General features: G+C 44.3%; 1 protein-coding gene across 4 annotated transcripts; it reads right to left on the bottom strand.

The window, feature by feature from the left end:
- Positions 1–6001: 6001 nt before the first annotated feature.
- selenom (selenoprotein M) lies at positions 6002–17250 on the bottom strand. 4 transcript variants are annotated; one of them, XM_068005952.1, is made up of 6 exons: positions 16963–17162; positions 16749–16784; positions 14450–14484; positions 13039–13117; positions 8231–8350; positions 6002–6267 (listed from the first exon to the last, which is right to left on the bottom strand). In XM_068005952.1, exons 1-6 carry the CDS (start codon positions 17056–17058, stop codon positions 6157–6159), a joined length of 477 nt encoding a protein of 158 aa, XP_067862053.1. In that variant the 5' UTR covers positions 17059–17162; the 3' UTR covers positions 6002–6156. The 4 variants fall into 4 exon arrangements, with proteins under 4 accessions (XP_067862053.1, XP_067862052.1, XP_067862055.1 ...); XM_068005951.1 differs by lacking the exon at positions 13039–13117 and adding an exon at positions 13703–13781 and having other exon boundaries at positions 16963–17159; XM_068005954.1 differs by lacking the exons at positions 13039–13117; positions 16749–16784; positions 16963–17162 and adding exons at positions 13703–13781; positions 14843–14929.
- Positions 17251–24042: the final 6792 nt, after the last annotated feature.

Genomic DNA, 24042 nt, shown 5'->3' with positions numbered 1-24042 from the left:
GAGGGAAGTAAGGGTGGAAATTGCTGCGGTACTGGCCATAATCTTCCAAACATTCTTAGATATGGGGGTGTGGACACAATTCTAAAAGGGGTACAGGAACAGAGAGATCTGGGTGTATATGTATACACATTGTTGAAGGTGGTGGGGCAGGTTGAGAAAGCGTTTTATAAAAGCATGCGGGATCCTGGGCTTTATAAATAGAGGCAAAGAGTACAAAAGTAAGGAAGTCATGATGAACCTTTATAAAACACTGGTTCGGCCATAACTGGAGTATTGTGTCCAGTTCTGGGCACTTTAGAAAAGATGTGATGGCCTTAGAGAGGGTGCAGAAGAGATTTTTGAGAATGATTCCAGGGATGAGGGACTTTAGTTATATAGATAGACTGGAGAAGCTGGGGTTGTTCTTCTTGGAACAGAGAAAGTTGAGAGGAGATTTGATAGAGGTATTCAAAATCATGAAGGGTCTAGACAGAGTAGATAGAGAGAAACTGTTCCCATTGGCGGAAGGGTCAAGAACCAGAGGACATAGATTTAAGGTGATTGGCAAAAGAACCAAAGATGACATGAGGAAAAACTTTTTCACAGAGCAAGTGGTGAGGATCTGGAATGCACTGCCAGGGCAGGTGGTGGAGGCAGATTCAATCATGGCTTTCAAAAGGGAATTGGATAAGTACTTTAAAGGAAAAAAATTGCAGGGCTACGGAGATAGAGCGGGGGAGTGGGACTAGCTGAATTGTTCTTGCACAGAGCTGGCACGGACTTGATAGGCTGGAATGGCCTCCTTCCATGCTGTAACCTTTCTATGATTCTATAATTTTTTACATATATAAATGCTCTGCTGTCCCAGCCAGTACAATATAAGGCTGTAAACCTTCCATCATGGGAACCTTGCTGTCAAAGAATTGAAAACAGTAAAATGAACCTGAAAAAGTTTAGTGGGTAAATGCAGCACCCGGTGTGTTACCAAGCCACAAGTTGTTATACTCCCAGATCTTATTAAGAACGTTAACCCCACCCTGTGATAGTAACGGATCTCCTTGATAAACTGAAATAATGAATTCTGACAAAGGATAACTACCCAAAACATTTAACTGTCTTTTCTCTTTTCAGTTCCAGGCGAACCTGCTGCATATTTCCAGGATTTTCTATTTTTATTTTAGATTTTCAACATTTACAGTTTTTTAAAAATATCATCTCGACCCCTGGATGTGTTACAGCATGTAACCTACTCCGTGCTACATGTTATTCCAATTGATGGCATAAATTGTATTATCATGCTCTCCATATGCTAACTTAATAAATTATATTACAAGTCAATTTAGCAGAAAATACTCATATATAAATATAAACAACTGCAGATGTATTTTATATAAACTTTAAACTTCAAAGTTAGTTCACTTAGTTCACTTTTCATTCCTGACTTGAAACAATGTTGTGGGCTGATCTGCTTTTTCTGGGATTCCGTGGTGTTACAGCATAAATATTTGAACTGTTCATGGTAAACACTATCAGTGCCCATACACATTTAAAACTCTTTAGTTTAGGAGAATGAAGCACTGACTCCTCTTTATCACTGGGTGGCAGCAATGAACTAAAAAGTAAAATATTACTGCAGTCACCGAGCGCCCTACAGTGGTGATTGTTTGCAAAGCACTGCCACAATCCAATAAAATACTCAGTAACAATTTAAATCCCATTTTTACCTCAGGGCGGAAATCGGACGGACAGGGGTCTGGACCTAACATTATAGCACTCACCCAATCAGAGCAGGGAGCCCTGGAGATTAGTGGTGCAGACAAAGCCATGAGCATCAGGAAAGGTGAGGCTGGTGTCTGAGCAGGGTGTCTGCCTATTACTTGTAACCCTTCATTTACCTCAGCAGAGATTCAGCAAGCTTCACAACTTCAAGCTGCATTGTGAAGGCTGTCACCTGCTAACGCCCAGGCTCTCAGTGCGATCCTAACTCTTGCCCCTTTTCTTTTTTCTCTAGGTTATTCCCAGCAGCAAGAACCTCCTGCAGAAGATACCTCTGTGGAGGACAATCCTCCTGAGGATGCACCACCATTTGCTCCATCCCTCCCAAGCACCAGCATAGACATTAGCACCCCACGTAGAATCATAGAATGGTCACAGCACAGAAGGAGGCCATTCGACCCATCGAGCCCATGCCATCTCTTTGTAAGAGCAATCCAGTTAGTCCCATTCCCCCGCTCTTTCCCTGTAGCCCTGCAAATTTTTTCCCTTCAAGTATTTATCCAATTCCTTTTTGAAAGCCATGATACAATCTGCCTCCACCACCCTTTCAGGCAGTGCATTCCAAATCATAAGTACTTGCTGCGTAAAAAAGTTTTTCCTCATGTTGCCTTTGGTTCTTTTGCCAATCACCTTAAATCTGTGTCCTCTGATTCTCGACCCTTCCGCCAATTGGAACAGTTTTTCTTTATTTACTTTATCTAAACCCTTTATGATCTTGAACACCTCTATCAAATCTCCTCTCAACCTTCTCTGCTCCAAGGAGAACAACCCCAAATTCTCCAGTCTATCCTTGTAACTGAAGTCCCTCATCCTGGAATCATTCTAGTAAATCTTTTCTGCACCCCCACTCCCCCCCCCCCCCCCAGTCCTTCATATCCTTCCTAAAGTGCAGTGCCCAGAATTGGACACAATACTCCAGTTGTGGCCGAACCAGTGTTTCATAAAGGTTCAACATAACTTCCTTGCTTTTGTACTCTATGCCTCTATTTATAAAGCCCACCATCCCGTATCCTTTTTTAACCACTTTCTCAACCTGTTCTGCCACCTTCAAAGATTTGTGTGCAAAGACCCCCAGATCTCTCTGTTCCTGAACCCACTTTAGAATTGTGCCATTTAATTTATATTGCCTCTCCTTGTTCTTCCTGCCAAAATGTATCACTTTGCACTTCTCTGCTTTAAATTTCATTTGCCACGTGTCTGCCCATTCCACCAACCTGTCTATGTCCTCTTAAAGTCTATTACTATCCTTCTCACTGTTTACAACACTTCCAAGTTTTGTGTCATCTGCAAATTTTGAAATTGTGCCCTGTACACTGATGTCCAAGTCATTAATATATATCAAAAAAAGCAGTGGTCCTAGTACCGACTCCTGGGGAACACCACTGTATACCTTCCTCCAGACTGATTAACATCTGTTCACCACCAATCTCTGTTTCCTGTCATTTAGCCAATTTCGTATCCATGCTGCCACTGCCCCTTTTATTCCATGGGCTTCAATTTTGCTGACAAGCCTATAGAATCATAGACTGGTTACGGCACAGAAGGAGGCCATTCGGCCCACTGAGCCTACACCGGCTCTCTGCAAGAGCAATCTGGCTAGTCCCTCTCCCCGGCTCTTTCCCCGTATCCCTGCAAATTTTTCTCCTTCAACAGCACCTCCCAAACCCTCGACCTCTACCACCTAGAAGGACAAGGGCAGCAGGCACATGGGAACAACACCACCTGCACGTTCCCCTCCAAGTCGCACACCATCCTGACTTGGAAATATATCACCTTTTCTTCATCGTCGCTGGGTCAAAATCCTGGAACTCCTTAACAGCACTGTGGGAAAACCTTCACCACACGGACTGCAGCAGTTCAAGAAGGTGGCTCATCACCACCTTCTCAAGGGCAATTAGGGATGGGCAATAAATGCTGGTATTGCCAGCAACGCCCACATCCCATGAACAAATAAAAAAAAGGTACCTATCTAATTCCTTTTTGAAAGCCACAATTGCCTCTGCTTCCACCATCCTTTCAGGCAGTGAATTCCAGATCCTAACCACTTGATGTGTAAAAAAGTTTTTCCTCATGTCGCCTTTGGTTCTTTTGCCAATCACCTTAAACCTGTGTCCTCTGGTTCGTGAACGGGAACAGTTTTTCTTTATTTACTTTGTCTAGACCCTTCATGGTTTTGAACACCGCTATCAAATCTCCTCTCAACCTTCTCTGCTCGAAGGAGAACAATCCCAGCTTCTCCAGTCTATCCACGAAACTGCACCCATACACCACCTAGTGGCTGGTTGTAGAACAGCGCTGGCAGAGGTCTGGGACCCACTCTGTCTTGGTGCGTGTGGCCATCTCCAGGGACGTTGCAGCTGGGCCCTCACAAAAGGAGTCAATGTTACCAGCCTTTGCAGCTTTGGTGGAAGCTCAAGTAGCTGCCATGCAGTCTCTAGACCCCACTTTGGAGAGACAGGTGCCCACCTGGACAGATATGGGCTTTCAAGGATTCACCCAGCTTCTGCAATCTGTTCTGTCGCAGATCAGCAAAAGTGATGGAGCCTCGGCCCCACAGGAATGGGAGCAGTACATGTTGCCCTCTCTCAGGATGTCAACTCCGTCACCACCCTCTCAATTATGGTGCCAGCAGGTCAGCAGCCGTGGTGCAGCAGTCTGCAGCCGGGCTCTCACAGGCTCGAGCCCCCAGGAATCACCAACCACGAGCATCGCAAAGTTCCCAACAGCAGCCTTCCACCAGTCTGCTGAGGTCACCTTTGTCACTTTGGTCTGCGATGTGCTTTTATAGCAGCTTCTGAAGCTGCATTGTCAGTATGTCATTGATATAGAAGTTGGCTGAATGGTTTCAATGTTCTTTAATGCAGGATTAAGGAAGTGGTGAAGGGTGAATCAAGGATTGTTAATGCACAGGGTCTTTGTGTTTTCAGGGCAGGGGAATAAGCAGCTAGGACCTCCAAAGAATGTTTTTTTTTTAAATGCAGCCACATTGGCCTCCTTGCCCAGGGGGCTGATCAGATCAGTGCCAGGGTTGGGGGGGGCTTGGACAAACCACCCCCCCGATGGTGGGTAGAAACTGAATTTTCCATTGGCATAGGGAAGGCAAGTGCCAGAGACGAGCTTGTGGCCGTCTATTCCATGCTAATGAAGTGACCTCCCACTGACCCCACAAACCCCAGCAGGGTCAGTGCTGGAGGGCACAGTCAGCGCGGTCCCGGCGAAACCACTGGGATCGTAATACAGGCAAATTAGGGGCTGAAGTTAGTAAGATGACAGGCATGACTTTCATTCAAAGGGCGATAGTCCTGTGCAATAAATTACCAGAGAAGGCCCCGGAAGCAGACAGTATAAATTGCTTTATAAGACTATCAGTTATCTGGCGAGAAGGAATTGAGACATGGTGAGAAGGTGCATATTTGCAGTTGATTTACTAAAAATGTCCAGGCTTCTTGAGCCTTTTCTGATCCTAAACCATGTTTATGTTTTCAGTTGTGCAGCACTAGACACAAGCGAGTCTTCTGCTGGTGCCTGGCGTGTGCCAGGTTGGATCTTTAAAGCAATGTATTTGGTTTTACCCCATGTTTTTCACAGCTGAGCCTCTGGTCCCAGACCTCTGCCAGCACTGTTCTATGACCAGCCACTAGGTGGTGCACTGGAACAGCATAAGGTCACTGGCCCACCTGGCATTGCCCTTCTTCTCACCCCAGAAACACAGAATAAAACTGAAAACTCCTCACATGAGGAATGGAGGGCGTCACCCACAGGCACCCCTTAAAAATGCATCACTCAGTTGCGGACTGGACCCTGCATTATAATATCCACCGAAGTAAATGACCAACATCGTATGCAGTGCAAAACCAACGATGGACAATTTCATCAACTATACCCTTCGCAGGACCTCAGTGGGTACATGCAGCAGCCAGTGTGGTGCAGAGCAGTACAGGCTAGGAAGGCACCAGGTTCAATCCCTGGACTATGCTGGGTGAGTTGGGGAACTACAATTGGCTTTGGCATCCCTGGGTTTCTGCTGCTGATCGCTATCCAGTAAGTTCTGCTGGAAAGTGTGCATTTAAGGATGTGAGTACAGAATCTGGCTTAGCTGTGATGCCCCTACAGTCAAATAGCCTCCCGTGGGAAACTTAGTGTTTCAGCTGTGTCTCCCTATTCGCCCTCACTCACCTACCCAAAATTCACATTCCAGTCACTGACCCAGGCCCCACGTCCACAAGAGATGAACCCACACAGACTGTTTTGTGTATTAACTGTTGAATTTTATTACAAACCAGGAGAAGAAAATGACATCAAACAATGATGGGACTGGTGATGCCCCCAGCACACGGCATCCTCTGCCCCCAGGAATGTTTCACCTCCGCTCTCAGCCTGGTTGCCTTTCAGCTGAGCGCTTCATTTAATTCCCTCCGAGACTCGAGGCGCTCGTGCGCAAAGAACACCTGTCCAGCGTCTCTCTGCCTCACGTTTGTTGATCTGGGCATCTTTAGGCTGAACTGTGCAGGTCTGAAAACATTGCATTTTAATCCAACGTGCTTTCATTTGTAAGGTACAATGTTAAAAATTATTTGTTCCCCTTACTCCCAAAATACAGAATGATGGATATGTGCAGCCGGACTGTATGAATTGCCCTCTGCAGCAATAGAGAGGTCAGCTGACAGTGACATTCAGTTTGGTGGGTACATCACCTCATGTTAGTGTTTCCGCTGCAGCCAATGAGCTAAATTTGATAACACAAAGTTACCGATTTTTATTTTTAAATTTTACTTTTTCCCTCCCCTTAAAGGAACACCCAAGGCAGCACTGAAGTTTAAAACCCAGAGTCAGAGTCAGCACGACCACAGCTGATGCTTTCCCGTCACCGCCTCTGGTATAAAAAAAGCAAGCGTGCCGACAGTGGAGGCAAAAAATGAAACATGGCTGCTGGCCTGGTGAGTAGTTGAAGCAATGCCACACTCCTCTGTCCAGTATCGCCCACCTCCCACAGCCATCGGGAACAAAGTGATGCACAATAGACTCGTCTACAATACAAGACACCTTTGCCAATAACTGGAGCTGCTCTAGTATTAAACACACTTCACTCCCTGTACGGAGGAGTCAGTCAGTCACTCAGCCTGCTGGCAGCCGTGATTCTTTACTGCCTCTTCTACATTCACACATGAAGAAAGGCTGGGAATGGGGGCATGAGAAACAAATATATATATATATATATACTGGAAACTGATACATAAAAAATCAGTTTCCAGTGCTCCCTGCTGACTGGATATAGAACCAATAGCTGCTGGCATTGGGCCAGGTAAATGAGGCAATGGGGCTCAAATATGATCAAACACTCTCATAAAAAGAAAGTAAACCCAACCATTCACATTACTGTGTGGGTCTAACAGACAAACCCTTATTAGGATAATCACAGCTTTAATTTTCCAGCCAAGTTTTCTCCCTTCCTCTTATAGAGGCACTCCCTCCTGCTGTGGTACAGTTTCATGGATACCTTCCCAGACCTCCCCAAAGTGGCCATTCTTCATGTGTGAGCTTAGACAGTGTCAGGTGTCTATGCAACCATGTGGGGCATCACTGTCCAGCCCACTCCTGTCCTCACCCAATGTACAGACTTGTACATTTTCCAGGATAGTGGTCAGGAGCAGGAAGTCAGTTTGATTTTCCCTTCCCTAAACCAGAGCCATTGAACCCCCCCACCGCCACCCTGGCTGCGATCAGCTAACTCAGCACAGACCAGGGATGGTACCTGGTACCTTCCTGGTCAGTATCGCACCGAGCAGCACATTTACCAACCGAGCCACACAGTGAACCAACGTGGGGTTTTTTGAGTGTCAATAGCAAGGCCTGAGACCCAGTCACATGGTGCACGGTATCCTTCATTATTCGTGTGAGGAAGACTCTTTGGGTCCAATCAGCTTGTCCTCTGGTGATGTCGGCTGACCTCAGTTCCTTAGTCTGGCCTGCTCTAGGTACACCAGTTCTCTTTACCATCAACACTCCGTTCATTTTCTAACATACCTCATCAGATAGGCTGTAGGGGGCCATCTGCGGGATTCAGGCTACAACAGACCCAGTGAGCCTCAGATGTAAAACATGCAACAGACCTGTGAGTCGGGATGATGTTATTTGAATTTCTCCCCAAACTCGCCTGCCCACATTCCCCGTCTATTTGCTCACTAGTGGGCCAATCAGGTTTTGTCCCCACAGTTAGCAGGGAGTTAAACAAAACCCAAAAAACGATGGTGTTGATAATAAACAGATGCATGGCTGATGAGCAGCAATGTGATCACAGGAAAGGCAAGGCCTAAAACCAAGTCAAGACCCGTCAATTAGGGGCCACAGAGGTAACATTTCAACCATTTGTCTATAGATCTTCATTCAACTCATCTGACTCTTCCGACTCCTCACTCTCATCCTCTTGAAGGGTTTCTCCCACAAGGGAGTCAAACTGCCTGATGGGTCTGCCTACCATTGGCGCAAAGTAGAATTTCATTGGCACTTCGGCGTTCAGGGTCTCCTTCTTGTAAAATCCCAGTTTCTGCAGTAATTCATTGATATCTTTCCTTGTTATTGGCATAAGGTTAACTCGCTTTGGAGACAAGAAGTTAAAGATTAGAGTTACAAGTGAAATTGGGGATTGACAGAGTCATAATATAAAGGAAACAAATCAAACACAATGGGGTAAATGTACTGCTGATGTGTAGAATGAGCCATACAAACCAAGGTGGTCCCAGATACAATCATGGGTCTTTGCTGAGCTAGCTGATCTCTGCTACAGCAGATGTAGAGGCACTGCAATTAGCCTCAGCACTCCTGAGGTTTTGGGGGTGGGGCAGAGCAGAGAAGACAGTCAGCCCGGGATACCACAGCTGTTTGCTATCCAGTGACCACTGTGTGTGTGTGTGTGTGTGTGTGAGTGAGTGAGTGAGCAAGACATTTGGATGTGATGTCCGCATAATCAATAGCCTTCCAAAACCCAATGAAAGGCTCACATATCAACAATGGACACTTGGGTTTACACCAGAAAGCAACCATTGTTCTAGCTCCATACCCCAGATCGATTCAGTATCTTCAGGATGGGAGCAACATGGGGAAAGCAAAAGACTTCTTGAGTCTAAACATTTTAAATAAGTATCAAGGCAACGTTTGACTCTGTATGACACCAAGGAGTCCTAGCAAAAATGGATTCAATGGAGCTCATGGGAAAGCCCACCAGTGGTCTAAGTCATACCTGACACACAGGACATGGTTCTTGGAGGCCAATCATTGTAGCCTCAGGACACTGCCAGAGTTCTTCAGGGCAACTTCCTGGACCCAGCCGTCTTCAGCAGTTTTATCAATGACCTGGCCTCCTTCACAGGTCATTAAAAAAGAGTGGGGCTGTGTGTTGGTGATTTTAATGTTTCAATAGTAAAGCAGCCCACACCAGCTGACATATAGATAACATCCAGGCTTGGGTTGCCAAGTTGCTAATATACGTACCACATGAGTGCAGACAATGACCATATTCAACAGGAACGGGCCCAAACACCTCCCCCGATCCTCAACAACACCACCATTGTCAAGTCCCCCACCATCAACATCATGGGGTCACATCTGACCAGGAGCCTACCTGGACCAGCCGTATCAACATCACAGCTACAAGAGCAGTGCAGAGGCTTGGTACTCTGTGAGAAGTGGCTCACTTTCTGACCCCTCAAAGCCTCTCCTCCATCTATAAATCTCTATTCAGGATTGGAATACTCACCATTCATCTGGATAGGCACAGCTGCAACAAAACTCAAGAAGCTCAACACCGTCCTAGACAGAGAAGTTTACTTGAATGGTGCCCACTGGACTCAATATCTACCACTGGTGCACTGTGGCGGCGTTATGTACAATCTAAATGATGCACTGCAGCAACTCACCAAGCTTGCTTCAACCACACCTCCCACCCATGTAACCTCTACCACCAACAACAGCAGGATGATGAGAGCACCATCCCCTCCAACTCACACAACATCCTGATGAACATATAATCGCTGTTCCTTCAATGTCGCTGGGTCAAAATCCTGGAATTTGCTACTTAACACAGCGGTGGAGTTGGGGGAGCACATGAACAGAAGAACTGCAGTGGTTCAAGGAGAAGGCCCACCTCCAACTTCTCAGGGCAACTAGGGATGAGCAATATATGCAGCTTTGTCACATCCTGAGAAAAACATTTAAATAGGATCTAGATAGGTTAAACGAGTGGGCAAAAATTTGGCAGATGGAGTATAATGTGGGAAAATGTGAACTTGTCCACTTTGGCAGGAGGAATAGAAAAGCAGTATATTATTTAAATGGAGAGAGATTGCAGAACTCTGAGGTACAGAGCGATCTGGGTGTCCTAGTACATGAATCACAAAAAGTTAGTATCAGGTACAACAAGTGATTAGGAAGGCAAATGGAAATTGTCATTTATTACAAGGGGAATGGAATATAAAAGCAGAGATGTTTTGCTACAGTTGTACACGGCATTGGTGAGACCACATCTGGAATACTGAGTGCAGTTTTGGTCTCATTATTTAAGAAAGGTCATAATTGCATTGGAGGCGTTCAGAGAAGGTTCACTCGACTGATTCCTGGGATGAGGGGGTTATCTTATGAGGAATGGTTGGCCAAGTTGGGCCTGTATACACTGGAGTTTAGAAGAATGAGAGGTGATTTTATTGAAACATATAAGATCCTGAGGGGACTAGAAGGGATAGATGCTGAGAGGATGTTTCCCCTTGTGGGAGAGACTAGAACTAGGGGCTACAGTTTAAAAATAAGGGGTCTCCCATTTACGACGGAGATGAGGAGAAATTTTCTCTCTCAGAGGGTCGTGAGTCTGTGGAACTCCCTTCCCCAGAGAGCGATGGAAGCAGGGTCATTGAATATTTTTAAGGCTGAGTTAGATAGATTCCTGATTAACAAGAGAGTCAGGAGTAGGCAGACGGGAAAGTAGGGTTGAGGTCACAATCAGATCAGCCATGATCTTTTCAAATGGCAGAGCAGGCTCGAGGGGCTGAATGGCTTACTCCTGCTCTTAGTTTGTACGTATGTTCATATGTAAAAGAAATGGATCTAACATGGACAAAAAATGCCACTGGGTAACACACAATCCAGAGGAGGGTGCTGGCATTTCTGAATTTAACAATAATAAAAAACGCACTGGCCCTGAAATTCCACATGGGTTCTCGCGATCTACTGCCATAACTTTGGCCGGAGACTGGAGGAAACCCCAGAGAAACAGCATAAACACCTGGAGTTACTGCAGGAGATCGGAATTTCCAAACCGTTATATGTGGTGGGCTCAATATGCCCTGGAGACAGACAACCTTAGTGAGTCTGATCAGATGGCTCTGGTCCATGGACAGCATGCTGCATGAACAAATTCCACATACAATGCCATAAGACTGACACAGGATTCAGGCTCAGATGCTGGCTGATCAGGAAACTGATGGTGCCAGCAGCTCCCGCCATCCTGCACCTCCATCAGAGGAGGATTGAGGGGAATTTCATTATGGAAAAAAATATAAAGATAAAATAAAATTAGAAAATGTTTTTCTAAGTAGTTATGGGGTGGTGCAGAGGCAGAGACCATGCCCTTTCACCTTCGGGATCTGGGTTTAATCCAGAGGACGATAGCCTCTCATCTGTTGGCTCTAAGAATCCTATGTGAAATGAGTTTGGGGAGTCTCCATACAGTTCCAAGTGAGCATGGGCCCACAGCACAAAACTGCCCCAAACTTACACTAAATTGCTAATCTCACTCAGAGAAGACACAGAATGGTTGATGTGGGAAATGGTAAAATGCTACATAGGTGCAATAGAGGCCCTTCTAATGAGGTGCGGTTTAAGGCACACTGATGGAAGAGAGAAGAAGGGGCTTTACTTTGTATTTAACCAGTGTTGTACCACCTGGGTATGCATGATGCTGGCACTGGATTGCAAAAGTAGAAATATATTTTATTCCCCACCGTGTCACTCACTTAAATGAGCATAAAACTATCTTGACTTTTTTTGATGAAGTAACGGAGAGGGTTGATGAGGATAGTACGGTTGATGTGTATATGGACTTTCAAAAGGTATTTGATAAAGTACCACACAACAGACTTGTTAGCAAAATTAAAGCTCATGGGATTAAAGGAACAGTGGCAGCGTGGATACAAAATTGGCTGAGGGACAGAAAGCAGAAAGTAGTGGTGAACGGTTGTTTTTCCGACTGGAGGGAAGTATACAGCGATGTTCCCCAAGGGTCAGTATTAGGAGCACTGCTCTTTTTAATATATATTAATGACATGGACTTGGGTATAGAGGGTATAATTTCAAAGCTTGCAGATGACACAAAAGTCGGAAATGTAGTAAATAATGTGGAGGATAGTAAGAGATTCAGGAAGACATAGACTAACTAGTGAAATGCGCAGACAAATGGCAGATAAAATTTAACGCAGAGAAGAATGATTTTGGTAGGAAGAATGAGGAGAGGCAATATAAACTAAATGGTACAATTTTAAAGGGGGTGCAGGAACAGAGAGACCTGGGGTATATGTGCACAAATCTTTGAAAGTGGCAGGACAAGTTGAAAAGGCTGTTAAAAAAGCATATGGGATCCTGGGCTTTATTAATAGAGGCACAGAGTACAAAAGCAAAGAAGTTATGCTAAACCTTTATATAACACTGGTTAGGCCTCAGCTGGAGTATTGTGTTCAATTCTGGGTACCACACATTAGGAAGGATATCAAGGCCTTAGAGAGGGTACAGAAGAGATTTATTAGAATTGTACCAGGGATGAGGGACTTCAGTTATGTGGAGCGATTGGAGAAGCTGGGGTTGTTCTTAGAACAGAGAAGGTTAAGGGGAGATTTGATAGAGGTATTCAAAATCATGAATGGTTTTGATAGAGTAAATAAGGAGAAACTGTTTCCAGTGGCAGAAGGGTCAGTAACCAGAGGACACAGATTTAAGGTGATTGGTAAAAGAACCAGAGGCGACATGAGGAAACATTTTTTTATGCAGCGAATTGTAATGATGTGGAATTCCCTGCCTGAAAGGGCGGTGGAAGTAGATTCAATAGTAACTTTCAAAAGGGAATTGGATAAATACTTGAAGGGAAAAAAATTATAGGGCTATGGGGAAAGAGCTGGGGAATGGGACTAATTGGATAGCTCTTTCAAAGGGCTGGCATGGGCACGATGGGCCAAATGGTCTCCTCCTGTGCTGCACCTACTATGATACTATGAAATGGAATTATAAAAAAAATTGATGTCTTACATCCAGTTCCTGGTAAGCGTAGTTCATGAGGATGAGCTCAGGATCCACTCCCGGGAAGTAATTCAATACCAGGTTGTGAATTTAGCAGCTGGTCAAGAAATATCAATCAGACCTGTGGGTACTGCTGGCAGGGAGATCCTCCCCTTGTGTTCTGGACTGATCTTCATTCAACACCTGCCTCCGGCTACTGTATTATTTTTTTCTTCTCCTCACCATGGGAAAGCTCTTTAACTCTGAATGGCAGTTTTCCCTCTCCCTCTCCCTCCTCACCAAAAATCTTGGTCACAATCCTTCTTCCTACCATTCCTTCAGCAACTGATGTTTCTGCTCAAACTTCACGAGTTAGACTCCCCCAGTGGATTAGCTGTTTCACCCAGCAATTTTATCCAGGGAGTCACTGAGCTACGTGGACCAGGAAGGGCCCAGGCCTGATCATAATTTAGTTGTAAATCAGCAAATTTGCTCAGAGACACCACAGGATAGAAAATTGAGGGGGTCCTTTTCTGTGGTTGGGGGCTGTGGCATCTTGTTGGGCAAAGTAGAGGGAGCTTTACCTTGCATCTAATGTGCTGTACCTGTCCTGAGTGTATTTGATGCTAATGTCTCTTATCTATAGGTCCACAGAAAGAAAATCACAACAATGTAAAATATAAGAAAATCTTACATCCAGTTCTTCAAAATTTAAGTTCATGAGGATGAGCTCGGGACTTGCTCCTGGAATGTACTTCAACACCAGGTTGTGACTTTAGCAGCAGGTCAGGAAAGTTTGAACTAAAAAGGGTCACAGACACAGGTACTGCAGTTGGGGATGTGCAGTGGATACACACATGGATTTGTGGCCAAACTCCACCCCTCCACTTGATTTCACCCCCCCTTCCCACCCCCCTTCTCCCTGATGGGGGGGGGGGGGGGGGGGGGGGGGGAGTTTTTTGCTCCCTATCATCATTGTCTTGTGATTCTGCCCAAATAGTCAAAGATAGTTATCCAGAGGGAACAGATGGTCCTGATAGGCTGAGTGTTACAGACTCGCGAGGCCTTGGGCTGCATCTCTAGTCCATAATGCGTTGGTGATCTCAGCTATGGCAGTGTTGAGGCTGCTACAATTGCCACAGTCCCCCTCAACTGAAGAGCAACTTCCTCTTAAATCCACAGCCAGTGCCCATCCTCTTCCCAGAGGATGAGCAACCTGCTCCTCACACTGGTGTAGCTCAGAACTCACCAGACCCAGCGAATTACAACAGGTGGTTGGCATTATAAATGTGAGCCCTTTAATACATGGACAGAGGGAGACATTTGGGGGCTGAAGACCAACATTCTTTCCCTAGAACCCAGTACAACCACAACACAGATCTAGTCAATATAACCTTTCTATTATGGACCTCACAAGCACTCCCAAATTCTCAAAGGATACTAAAGAGGCAGGTCTTTCTGAACAAAAGCCTTCACCTGTGAATCAGAGAAACAAAGTAAAATAAAAATCATTAGCTTCTGGTAAGATAATATCATCTTACACAACAAAAAATCATTTTACAACAGCTTTCTACAAGGTCATTTCTTCCAGAAAGTAATATTTTCCCTTCTGTTTCTCCCTTTCTTTTCAGATGGTAACAAATCTTCCTAATGTAAAGTCCCCCCCTATCACCCCCTCTACCAAGGTATTCTTTATGTTTGAGCCTGGACAGTGAGTGTCCGCTGGCTAACCAACTGTGGAAGGCTTCACAGCCACGCCAGAAACTTTTGCTCTCGACGTCCACACATCAAGGCTGGAATTTTTTTTTTAAATCAACCAAAAAATAGTCAGTACTTCCCAAAACCTTTCTGGGAAAGGAATCTCTCTCTGAACCAGAAACAGGAAACACTGAACTAATGGATACATCTCCAGCTCAACCAATCAGTAAATGCCGTGGCACCTGATTGGCTGACAGCAGCGTTCGGAATTCCATCACTCATTGTGATGTCACAAGTGCGAGGTATTTTATTGGTCGCTGCAAAAAAAAGGGGCGGGAGTTTGTGTCTGAGCAGTTTTATTTGTTCCCCCCTCTTCTTGTCGTGGCAGAGTGTCATTTTACTAGATTTTTCAGTGTTCCTCTTCCCGATTTCAAAGCAGCACAAATGGGGCGGGGACGCATAATGCTGTATCCCCACCCATAAGAACAGCGATTACACTTTACCGCAGAAGTGATGGTGGCCTGAAGTGCCCCAGCCAAAAAAGAAACGGACTGGCGGATTGAAATTTTATTTATATTGTGATGAAGGCCAATGTTGGATTTCCTGATTTTTTTTCAACTCCATCCTGAGAAACTCAACGCTGAGAATGGCCATATTTAAAAGGGGCACCAGATACCAGGTGGAAGTAAATTTATAAGGCAACTGGAAACTTTAAAATGTTCTAACTTTCTTGCTTTACAACAGTTGAAAGTAATTTTTGTCGTCGCCCACCCTCCAATACAGAATCCCGTTTCAGTGGGAACCTCACATTCAAAGGAGGTTATTTCCATTGAGAATACTCCTCTCTCCAAGAGAGAGCGAGGTCAGGCTCATCGGACAGGACTGAAGGTGTCTAGCCCCTATTTGTAATTTTAAAACTTTAAGTTAAATGAAAAGTGTTGGAGCATAAAATAGTAAATGCATAGCATGGAGCCCCACGGACTAACCCTCCGGTATTGCACAGACTTTGCAAGTGAGGCAAGACCCGCACTGTATGTGCTAATGATTCACTTGAACCCACATATCTGTAATTTTATTTGATTGGATTTTTCTATAGACATGCCTCGTTACAAATTTGGATCTGTCATAGATACCTTCTCCATTTCAGTGGCGTCAGTCGCTTCCATAAATGGTACAAATGCCTCACTTTTGTGGGAATTGACTCACACTGCCCGATTTCTACCTGTACAATATCAACCCGTGGGTGTAACAACAGTAACCCCTTGTTACCTGGACCTCATTTTCGTGTCTTTAGCATGTGTACTTCTTCAATCACTTCGAAGGTGAGCTCAGCAAACAGTAGGTTAGGCAAGGTTTGATACACATCATTTAGCTGCTTTATTTCCCAGCAAGTGAACATAGAACAAGTTATGATGAGATTCATTTAGTATGAGCAATATAATTTCTCTGTATAATACAATGGTAACAAATACGCTATGCTCTCCCACATCAGTGGGTCATCTAGTTTGACTTAAAACAAGCTAATTTCTAACATCCCCTGCATTATATCCAACCCACAGTCTTTTTCTGAGCCTCACAGATTTCTATTTCAAAAACCTGCCTTCTTATGCAGCATCTTGTTTTAAACGGTTTCCTGTCTATGCCTCTGTGTTTTACAGAAAAAGGAAGGTGTAGCCCGGGATGCGAGTTGTTGAATCGATTACCAAGACAAGTTAACACATTGCTTATTATTTACAGTCTATGAAGAAACAACATCTTATTGCCTCCGACTTTAAAAAAAAACTTGCATGAATTCACTGTGCTTTAAAGCAACTCTTTTTCCAAATTCGTTCCGTAGAAAAGTTGCCAAAAGATCCTGAAACATCACACCCTCATTTCCCATTGCTGAGGAGTTTATACATTGAAGGATTCATTCAACTACCATCGTGAAAGAAAGACAGGCTTCCATGTATATATCACCGATCGATTTCACAAACATCACAAAGCACTGACCTTTTTTTTCTCTAAAGGGGGAAAAGGAGAACATAAGGAGACTCCCTTACCTCTGTCAGGACAGACAACTGTCACCCTCCGCAGGTCTGGGAAAGGGAGAAAAAAATAATCACAATATTGGAACATTTAAACATTGGGACTCCCGAATTTGAAACCATTACAGAAAGTAACCGCCAGGAAAGAGATGTCGGAGAGTGGACCTCCCGTCCCTCTGGGTTGCAGTTTATCTCATTCCATTACTCTCCATCGATGCAGTTCCTTTACCTCCACTCTGCCTCGGGCCAGTCCTTCCAGCTTCTCCAAGTCGATTTTATAGCAAGACACCACCTGAAATAGACCTAGAAGCGCGAGGATCAGCATGTTGATGCCGATCAAGGATGAGGGTCACCACCGCCTCACCCAGGAGTTGAGCTCCACTGGTCAGCTCAGCTTTCTGCCCCTCTATAAACGCTGGTTGCCACGTCAGTCTCTCCGCCACGGGAGAGGGGGAGGTCGAGGTTAGGAGGCGGGGACTGAGATTGAAATTGGAGACCTGTTCTGTAGTCAGATCCAGGAGTCAACAAGTAAGGTGGAGCAGAAGAAGATTGTTCGGCTCTGTGTGACCCTGAACACCTATCTGTAATCCCCCTTCTCCCGCCAAAAGATACATCGCCTCTCTGTGTGGTCTATAAGTCGATGAGTGCAGCAACGAGAGAGACTTCCAGCCAAAGGATTATTTGGCACTATCACTAAGAACACATCAGTAAAACTTAAAAAACAAGAAGGAGTCTTAAAGAAAGACACAGTTAAACTAAAAACCTTGGCTCAGTGGTAACACGCTGTGGCAATGAGAAATCACCTTACTATTCCCTGACCTTCAGATGAATAAGATGTATTAAAAAATAAAAATTGGTTTCTTTAATGAAATAAAGTTACCATCTGAGTCATGCAAACTAGGAAGGCACCCAGCTTTGAACCCCAATCTGTGCTGAGTTCGGTGATCTAAGGAGGGCATGGCAGAATGCTGCAATTGGCCATAGTACCAATAGGTTAGGTAGGCAGAAATGGGTGAGGATTCTTCCTCCCTATTCTATTCAGTGGCCTCTTCTGGCAGTGCATGTATGTGGGTGTTTGGTGAGGACGTGATTGGGCTTGGCTGCGATGCAGTGGAATAGCCTGCTGACAATCACGGTCAAGACTTACACATGAAGAATAGCCACTTGGGTGAGATACCTGAGGGTGTCCACTGCCCATGGAACAGGAGGGGAGGCAATTGTAGAGAAGAAAAATTGCAAGTGGCTCTGAGAGAGTGCATCAAAAGAGTTAAATTTACATCTTTAAACATTTAAAATGGTATTATTAGTGAGTAAAGAAAGAAAAAGAAAGAAAGACTCACAGTTAAATCACACTTTTCACAACCTCAGGATGTTCCAAAGCACCTTACAGACAATAAATGTAGTCATTGTTGTAATGTAGGAAACATGGCAGCCAATTTGTGCACAGCGAGGTTTCACAAATAGCAATGGCAATGTGATAATAACCAGATGATCTGTTTTAGTGAGGTTGGTTGAGGGATAAATATTGGCTTGGACACTATCGAAAAGGCATTATCTGGTGTAGTATTGAGACATATCAAGATTCCAGGTTTGATCTCTAGTCTGTGCTGAATTAGCAGCACTCAGCTGGAGAGTCAATATGGGGGCTGCAATTAGTCTCAGCTCTCTGGATGAGACAGAGGAAAAAGCAGCCAGATTTCGTGCTGCTGATTGTTGCCTGATGAGCTCGGCTGGCCATGAGGGCAAGACACCAGAGGGCTGATGGTTCCTGTGAACCTCAGCAAAGAGTCGGTGTCCTGACACAAAGGGAGTTAACTGGAAAAACACAAAAGAAATGCTGGTATGAAATTCCATGTCTGAACAACATGTTCCGTTCCATTCAGTAGTGAAATTACATTTTGTGCAAGTACTAAGGCAATGCATGGCAGACAACACAGCAGTAGGGAAGGGGTAGTGCAAGGGAAGGAGTGGAGGTCAGGGATATGAAGCCAATGCAGCTTACCTGATTAAAAGTAAGTAATAAGCCACCAGTAACCCAGTGGGCAAATGCACTGCCCTGTATTGTGCAGTCACGCAACACAGAAAGATCCCAGGTTCATTTCTTGGTTTGTACTGAGTCAGCAGACGTCAGTTGGAACACCACTGGGCACAGTTCGATTGTCTTGGTGCCACTGGCTTAAGGACGAGAGGGCCAGGGTTCCTGCTCCTGATCTGTATTCAGTAACTCCTGCTGGAAGTGTGTGAATGTGGACACTGGGTGAAGGCAGAATCTGGCTGAGTTGTGATGCCTCCATGCTCGAATAGCTTGCTGATACCCACACACAAATATTGGTCACCGGGTGAGGCAGCAGAAGATGCCAGGAACCATACCCCCACAAGGGGCCTATACCCTCAGGAAGGGGAGAAGAGAAAATTGTCACAGTAGAGAGGTCAACTTTGCTTCTCCCAGTTGAAATGGATCTTGGCTGTGCCACTGGTGTAAGGCAATTTGGTGAGTCACTGAGTACAGCCCAGGTGCTTTTTCACGAGGCAAGAGTCAGGCAAAATCAATGGACGAGTACCCTCTTATAATCTATATATAGCTTGGGAGATTCAAAATTACGAGAGTTTGGATGAAGTAAATAGGGAAAAGCTTTTTTCACTGGTCAGTGAATCTGTAGCTAGAGGGCATAAATTGAAACTTATCATCAAAAGAATGGAGAGAGAGGTAGGAGAATTTCTTTTACACAGTGGGTAGGAATGTCCTACCAGAAACAGTAATGGAATCAGAATCCATAATAGCTTTTAAAAGTGAAATGGGTAAGTATTTTTAAAAATAAATATTTCAAAGGATCCTATGATATGGTGAAAGGGCATTGGAATGGGACGGAGTGGCTCTTTCAGAGAGAGCACAGGTTTGATGGGTTGAATGGTCTCTTTCTGTGCTGTAAAATTCTATGATTGTACTCGTAGAAAAAGGACTGAGGCCACTTTGCTTTTGAATGGTGTGGCTGGGGACAGCTGAGGAGAGGGGAAGAGAAGCCAGTAGCTAACTCCAAAGGAGCAAATGGTGATTTTGACAGTGAATTACACACATAAACACGTGATCCAGCCATTAACATAATTGCACAGCTCACACAGCATTTTAAAATTAAGTTTTAATGAAATGAAAAAAAAAACAAAGATTAAAAATAAACAGTTGTACCAGTGTCAGGTGGGTCCCACTGCAAGTTTCAATCTGATGTAATATCTGTAGTTATTACTAGAGGGCAGTAAATTACAGCCTTGGCTGATTGTTGTTGCTGTTTGGGTCACAATCACTCTAGTGTTACAGCCTAGATTTAGATTACAGTCATCTATTCCAGTTCTGGAGCCTGGACCCGGATTGTCAATCGCTGCAGTGTTAAGCCTGGGTCTGGGATGCAGTGAACCGGTTCAGTGTTACAGCCTCGATCTCGGTTACTGTGTAATCTAGTTGTAGTGTCAGCTTGAGTCAGAAGATTGTGGGTTCAAGCCTCTCTCCAGGACTTGAGCACAAAATCTACGCTGATACTTTAGTGCAGTACTTTGGGAGTGCTGCATTATCAGAACGCCTCATCGCCAGAGCTTTCAAACAAGCACCAAGACCTAGCTTGGCTGGTGGTGAGAAGGGCCCTTCCCGTCAGATCCTTCATGCACTCCCGGGCTCTCAGCGCCACCGCGCGCTGTCCCAGAGGAGGCTGCGGTGGAGACGAGACCGTCACCCATTTCCTTATGGAATGTGCCTTTGCAAAGAAGGTCTGGAGAGAGATGCAGTGGTATCTGTCCAGGTTCGTCCCGAGCAGTTCCGTAACACAGGTTTCTGTGCTCTACGGGCTGTTCCCGGGGACGCACACTGAGACGGACATCGGCTGCTGCTGGAAGACCATCAACTCGGTGAAAGACGCCCTTTGGTCTGCCCGAAACTTGCTGGTCTTCCAGCACAAGGAGCTGTCCTCGACCGAGTGTTGCAGACTGGCACATTCCAAGGTCCAGGACTACGTGCTGAGGGACGCACTGAGGATGGGTGCAGCCGCCGCAAAGGCCCTGTGGGGAAAGGCAACCGTTTAGAGCCTTCCCGCCATTATATACCGAGGGGCTGCAATCAGGGAAAAACCCCCTCGGGCAGAATGTAAAATTCAAATTGCTGTAATGTACCTGTAATGAATCTGAAATGGACCAGAAATGAATCTGTAAGCAATAATCTGTGTTGAGTATGATGCAATGAGACACCCTAGAGTGTCATGAACTGCAATGATGTCCAATGTGTTCATTGTACTGCACTTAACGTAACCTGCAAATTGTATAATCTGTATTGTGTACGTTTGGAAAGTGATATGACAACTGTATTGTATGTACTGCTGCAAATTTTTATGAATAAAGTATATTTTTTGGAAAAAAAAAATCAGAGCTGCAGTCTTTCATAGAACGTCTCGTCGCCGGAACTGACTAAAAGGCACCAGGATGTACGAATATACGAACATACGAATTAAGAGCAGGAGTAGGCCATTCAGCCCCTCGAGCCTGCTCTGCCATTTGATAAGATCATGGCTGATCTGATTGTGACCTCAACCCTACTTTCCCGTCTGCCTACTATAACCTTTGACTCTCTTGTTAATCAGGAATCCATCTAACTCAGCCTTAAAAATATTCAATGACCCTGCCTCCACCACTCTCTGGGGAAGGGAGTTCCACAGACTCACAACCCTCTGAGAGAAAAAAATTCTCCTCATCTCCATCTTAAATGGGAGACCCCTTATTTTTTAAACTGTGGCCCCTAGTTCTAGTCTCTCCCACAAGGGGAAAAATCCTCTCAGCATCTATCCCTTCTAGTCCCCTCAGGATCTTATATGTTTCAATAAGATCACCTCTCGTTCTTCTAAACTCCAGTGTATACAGGCCCAACTTGTCCAACCATTCCTCATAAGATAACCCCCTCATCCCAGGAATCAGTCGAGTGAACCTTCTATGAACCCCCTCCAAAACAATTATGTCCTTTCTTAAATAAGGAGACCAAAACTGCACACAGTATTCTAGATGTGGTCTCATCAATGCCCTGTACAACTGTAGCAAAACATCTCTATTTTTATATTCCATCCCCCTTGCAATAAATGACAACATTCCATTTGCCTTCCTAATCACTTGCTGTACCTGATACTAACTTTTTGTGATTCATGTACTAGGACACCCAGATCGCTCTGTACCTCAGAGTTCTGCAATCTCTCTCCATTTAAATGATATACTGTTTTTCTATTCCTCCTGCCAAAGTGGACAAGTTCACATTTTCCCACATTATACTCCATCTGTCAAATTTTTGCCCAATGTAGCTTGGATGGTGGTGAGAAGGGCCCTCCCAGTGCGGTCTTTCCTACACGCATGGAATCTCAGCACCACCACAAGCTGCCCTCTAGGCTGCTGTGGGGACGAGAATGTCATCCATATCTTGATAAACTGCCCCTTCACGAAGGTGTGGAGAGAGATGCATTAGTATCTGTCCTGGTTCATCCCCAACGGGTCGGTAACACAGGACGTGTCCTCTACGGGCTGTTCCCCAGGACGCACACCGAGACAGATATCAACTGTTGCTGGAAGACCATCAACTCGGTGAAGGAGGCCCTTTGGTCCGCCCAAAACCTGCTGGTCTTCCAGCTGAAGGAGCTGTCCACGACCCAGTGTTGTCAACTGGCAAACTTCAAGGACCAGGAGCACATGCTGCGGGATGCACTGAAGCGAGGTGTGGCCTACGCAAATGCTCTATGGGGAAAGGCCACCATATAAGGCCATCCCACCTTGTATAATACAGAACGCAATAGCAGATATATATTGTGTTTTGTATTGTAATAATGGGATCGTAGTGTGATCAGTCTGAATTGTAATGTTTTGAATTGTAATTGTGTATTTACATTGAACTGTATGTATCCTTAAATTTTATGAAATAAAGTATATTTTGAAATTTAAAAAAATCAGAAGTGCAGTCTTTCAGATGAGACATTTAATCAAGGCCCTGTCCATCTGCTGAGCTGGACATAAAAGATTTCATGGCACTATTCGAAAATGAGCAGAGAGTTCACCTGGTGTCCTGGCCAACATTCCTCCCTCAACCAACACTACCAAAAAATGGATTATCTGATCAGTCATTTGCTGTTTGTGAGACCTTGTTGGGTGCAAATTGGCTGCTGCGTTTGTCTATAGAACAACAGTGAATATACCCCAAAAATAATTCCTTGGTTGTAAATTACTTGGTGATAGTCTGAGGACATGAAAGGTGCTATAAAAATACAAGTTTATTCTTTTAATAGTCATTCACTGCAGTGTTACATTGAGACACCCAGTTTAGTATTATATAGAGGACACATACTGCATTGATACATAGAGGATGGACACTGTATTTTTATATAGTGGATATATACTGTATTATGTGTAGAGAGGTAAAACACTATTATATAGAGGTTATACAATATATATGCAGAGTAGATGCTATTTTTTATTTAGTGGCTATATGCTGTATTATGTATAGAGAATATTTTACATAGAAGGTATACACTACCATATATAGAGAATAAATACTTTTTAAATATAGAGGATATGTGTTTTTTCTATTTGGAAGGTGCGCACTACTATATGGAGAAAATACATTGCATAATACATAAAGGATATGCATTATTATATATAGAAAATACACTATTAAATGTAGTGGATGCCCTACTATATAGAGGGTAAAAATTCTATATAGAAAACATACTTTTATATAAAGGATACACATTATATTATATATAGAGGATACATACTACAATATATAAAGAGGTGACATTATATATGGATCCATTATATATGGATGCACACTGAAAATATATAGAGGATGCCTAGTCTATTACATATGGAGGATACATATTTGTATATACAGTATAACAGTACTACATATAGAGGATACACACTATATTATTGTTACAAATTCAGGTCTGCTGTAGATACCTTCTTGGGTTCAGTGGTGCCAGTTACTTCTGTAAGCGGTCGGAGTATCTTATTTTTGTGGGAGTTGACTCGACTGCTCTACATCTACTTGTATGATAGCATAAACAAGGGTTGCAGCAATAGTACTCCCTTGTGACCTAAGTCAGCTATTCGTGCATTTCACACGTGTACTGCTTCAATCTGAGGAAGCACTTTGTGAGACGGGGCCTGATATGAAATGAAAAGCTGCTTTATTTCACAGTAAGGTGGACACACAGAATGGCAATTATGATCGGGCTCACTTAATTGCTCTTTTTGATATCTATTAATGACCTGCACTTGGGTATAGAGGGTATAATTT

This window comes from Heptranchias perlo, chromosome 25 (genome assembly GCF_035084215.1).
Source record: "Heptranchias perlo isolate sHepPer1 chromosome 25, sHepPer1.hap1, whole genome shotgun sequence".
In the NCBI taxonomy this organism is placed as follows: domain Eukaryota; kingdom Metazoa; phylum Chordata; class Chondrichthyes; order Hexanchiformes; family Hexanchidae; genus Heptranchias; species Heptranchias perlo.
The sequence above is the reverse complement of the archived record's forward strand: the minus strand, read 5'-3'. Positions and strand labels throughout refer to the sequence as shown.

Bases quoted from the DNA above. Each gene is read 5' to 3' on its own strand.
- selenom (XM_068005954.1), bottom strand. From the start codon at position 14,914: ATGTATCCATTAGTTCAGTGTTTCCTGTTTCTGGTTCAGAGAGAGATT. The intron at 13,782-14,449 runs GTATCCTTTGAG...CTGCTGCTAAAG, and splicing joins CAGAAAGACCTGCCTCTTTA to TCACAACCTGGTGTTGAAGT. The intron at 8,351-13,702 runs GTAAGATTTTCT...TTGTCTCCAAAG, and splicing joins TAAATTTTGAAGAACTGGAT to CGAGTTAACCTTATGCCAAT.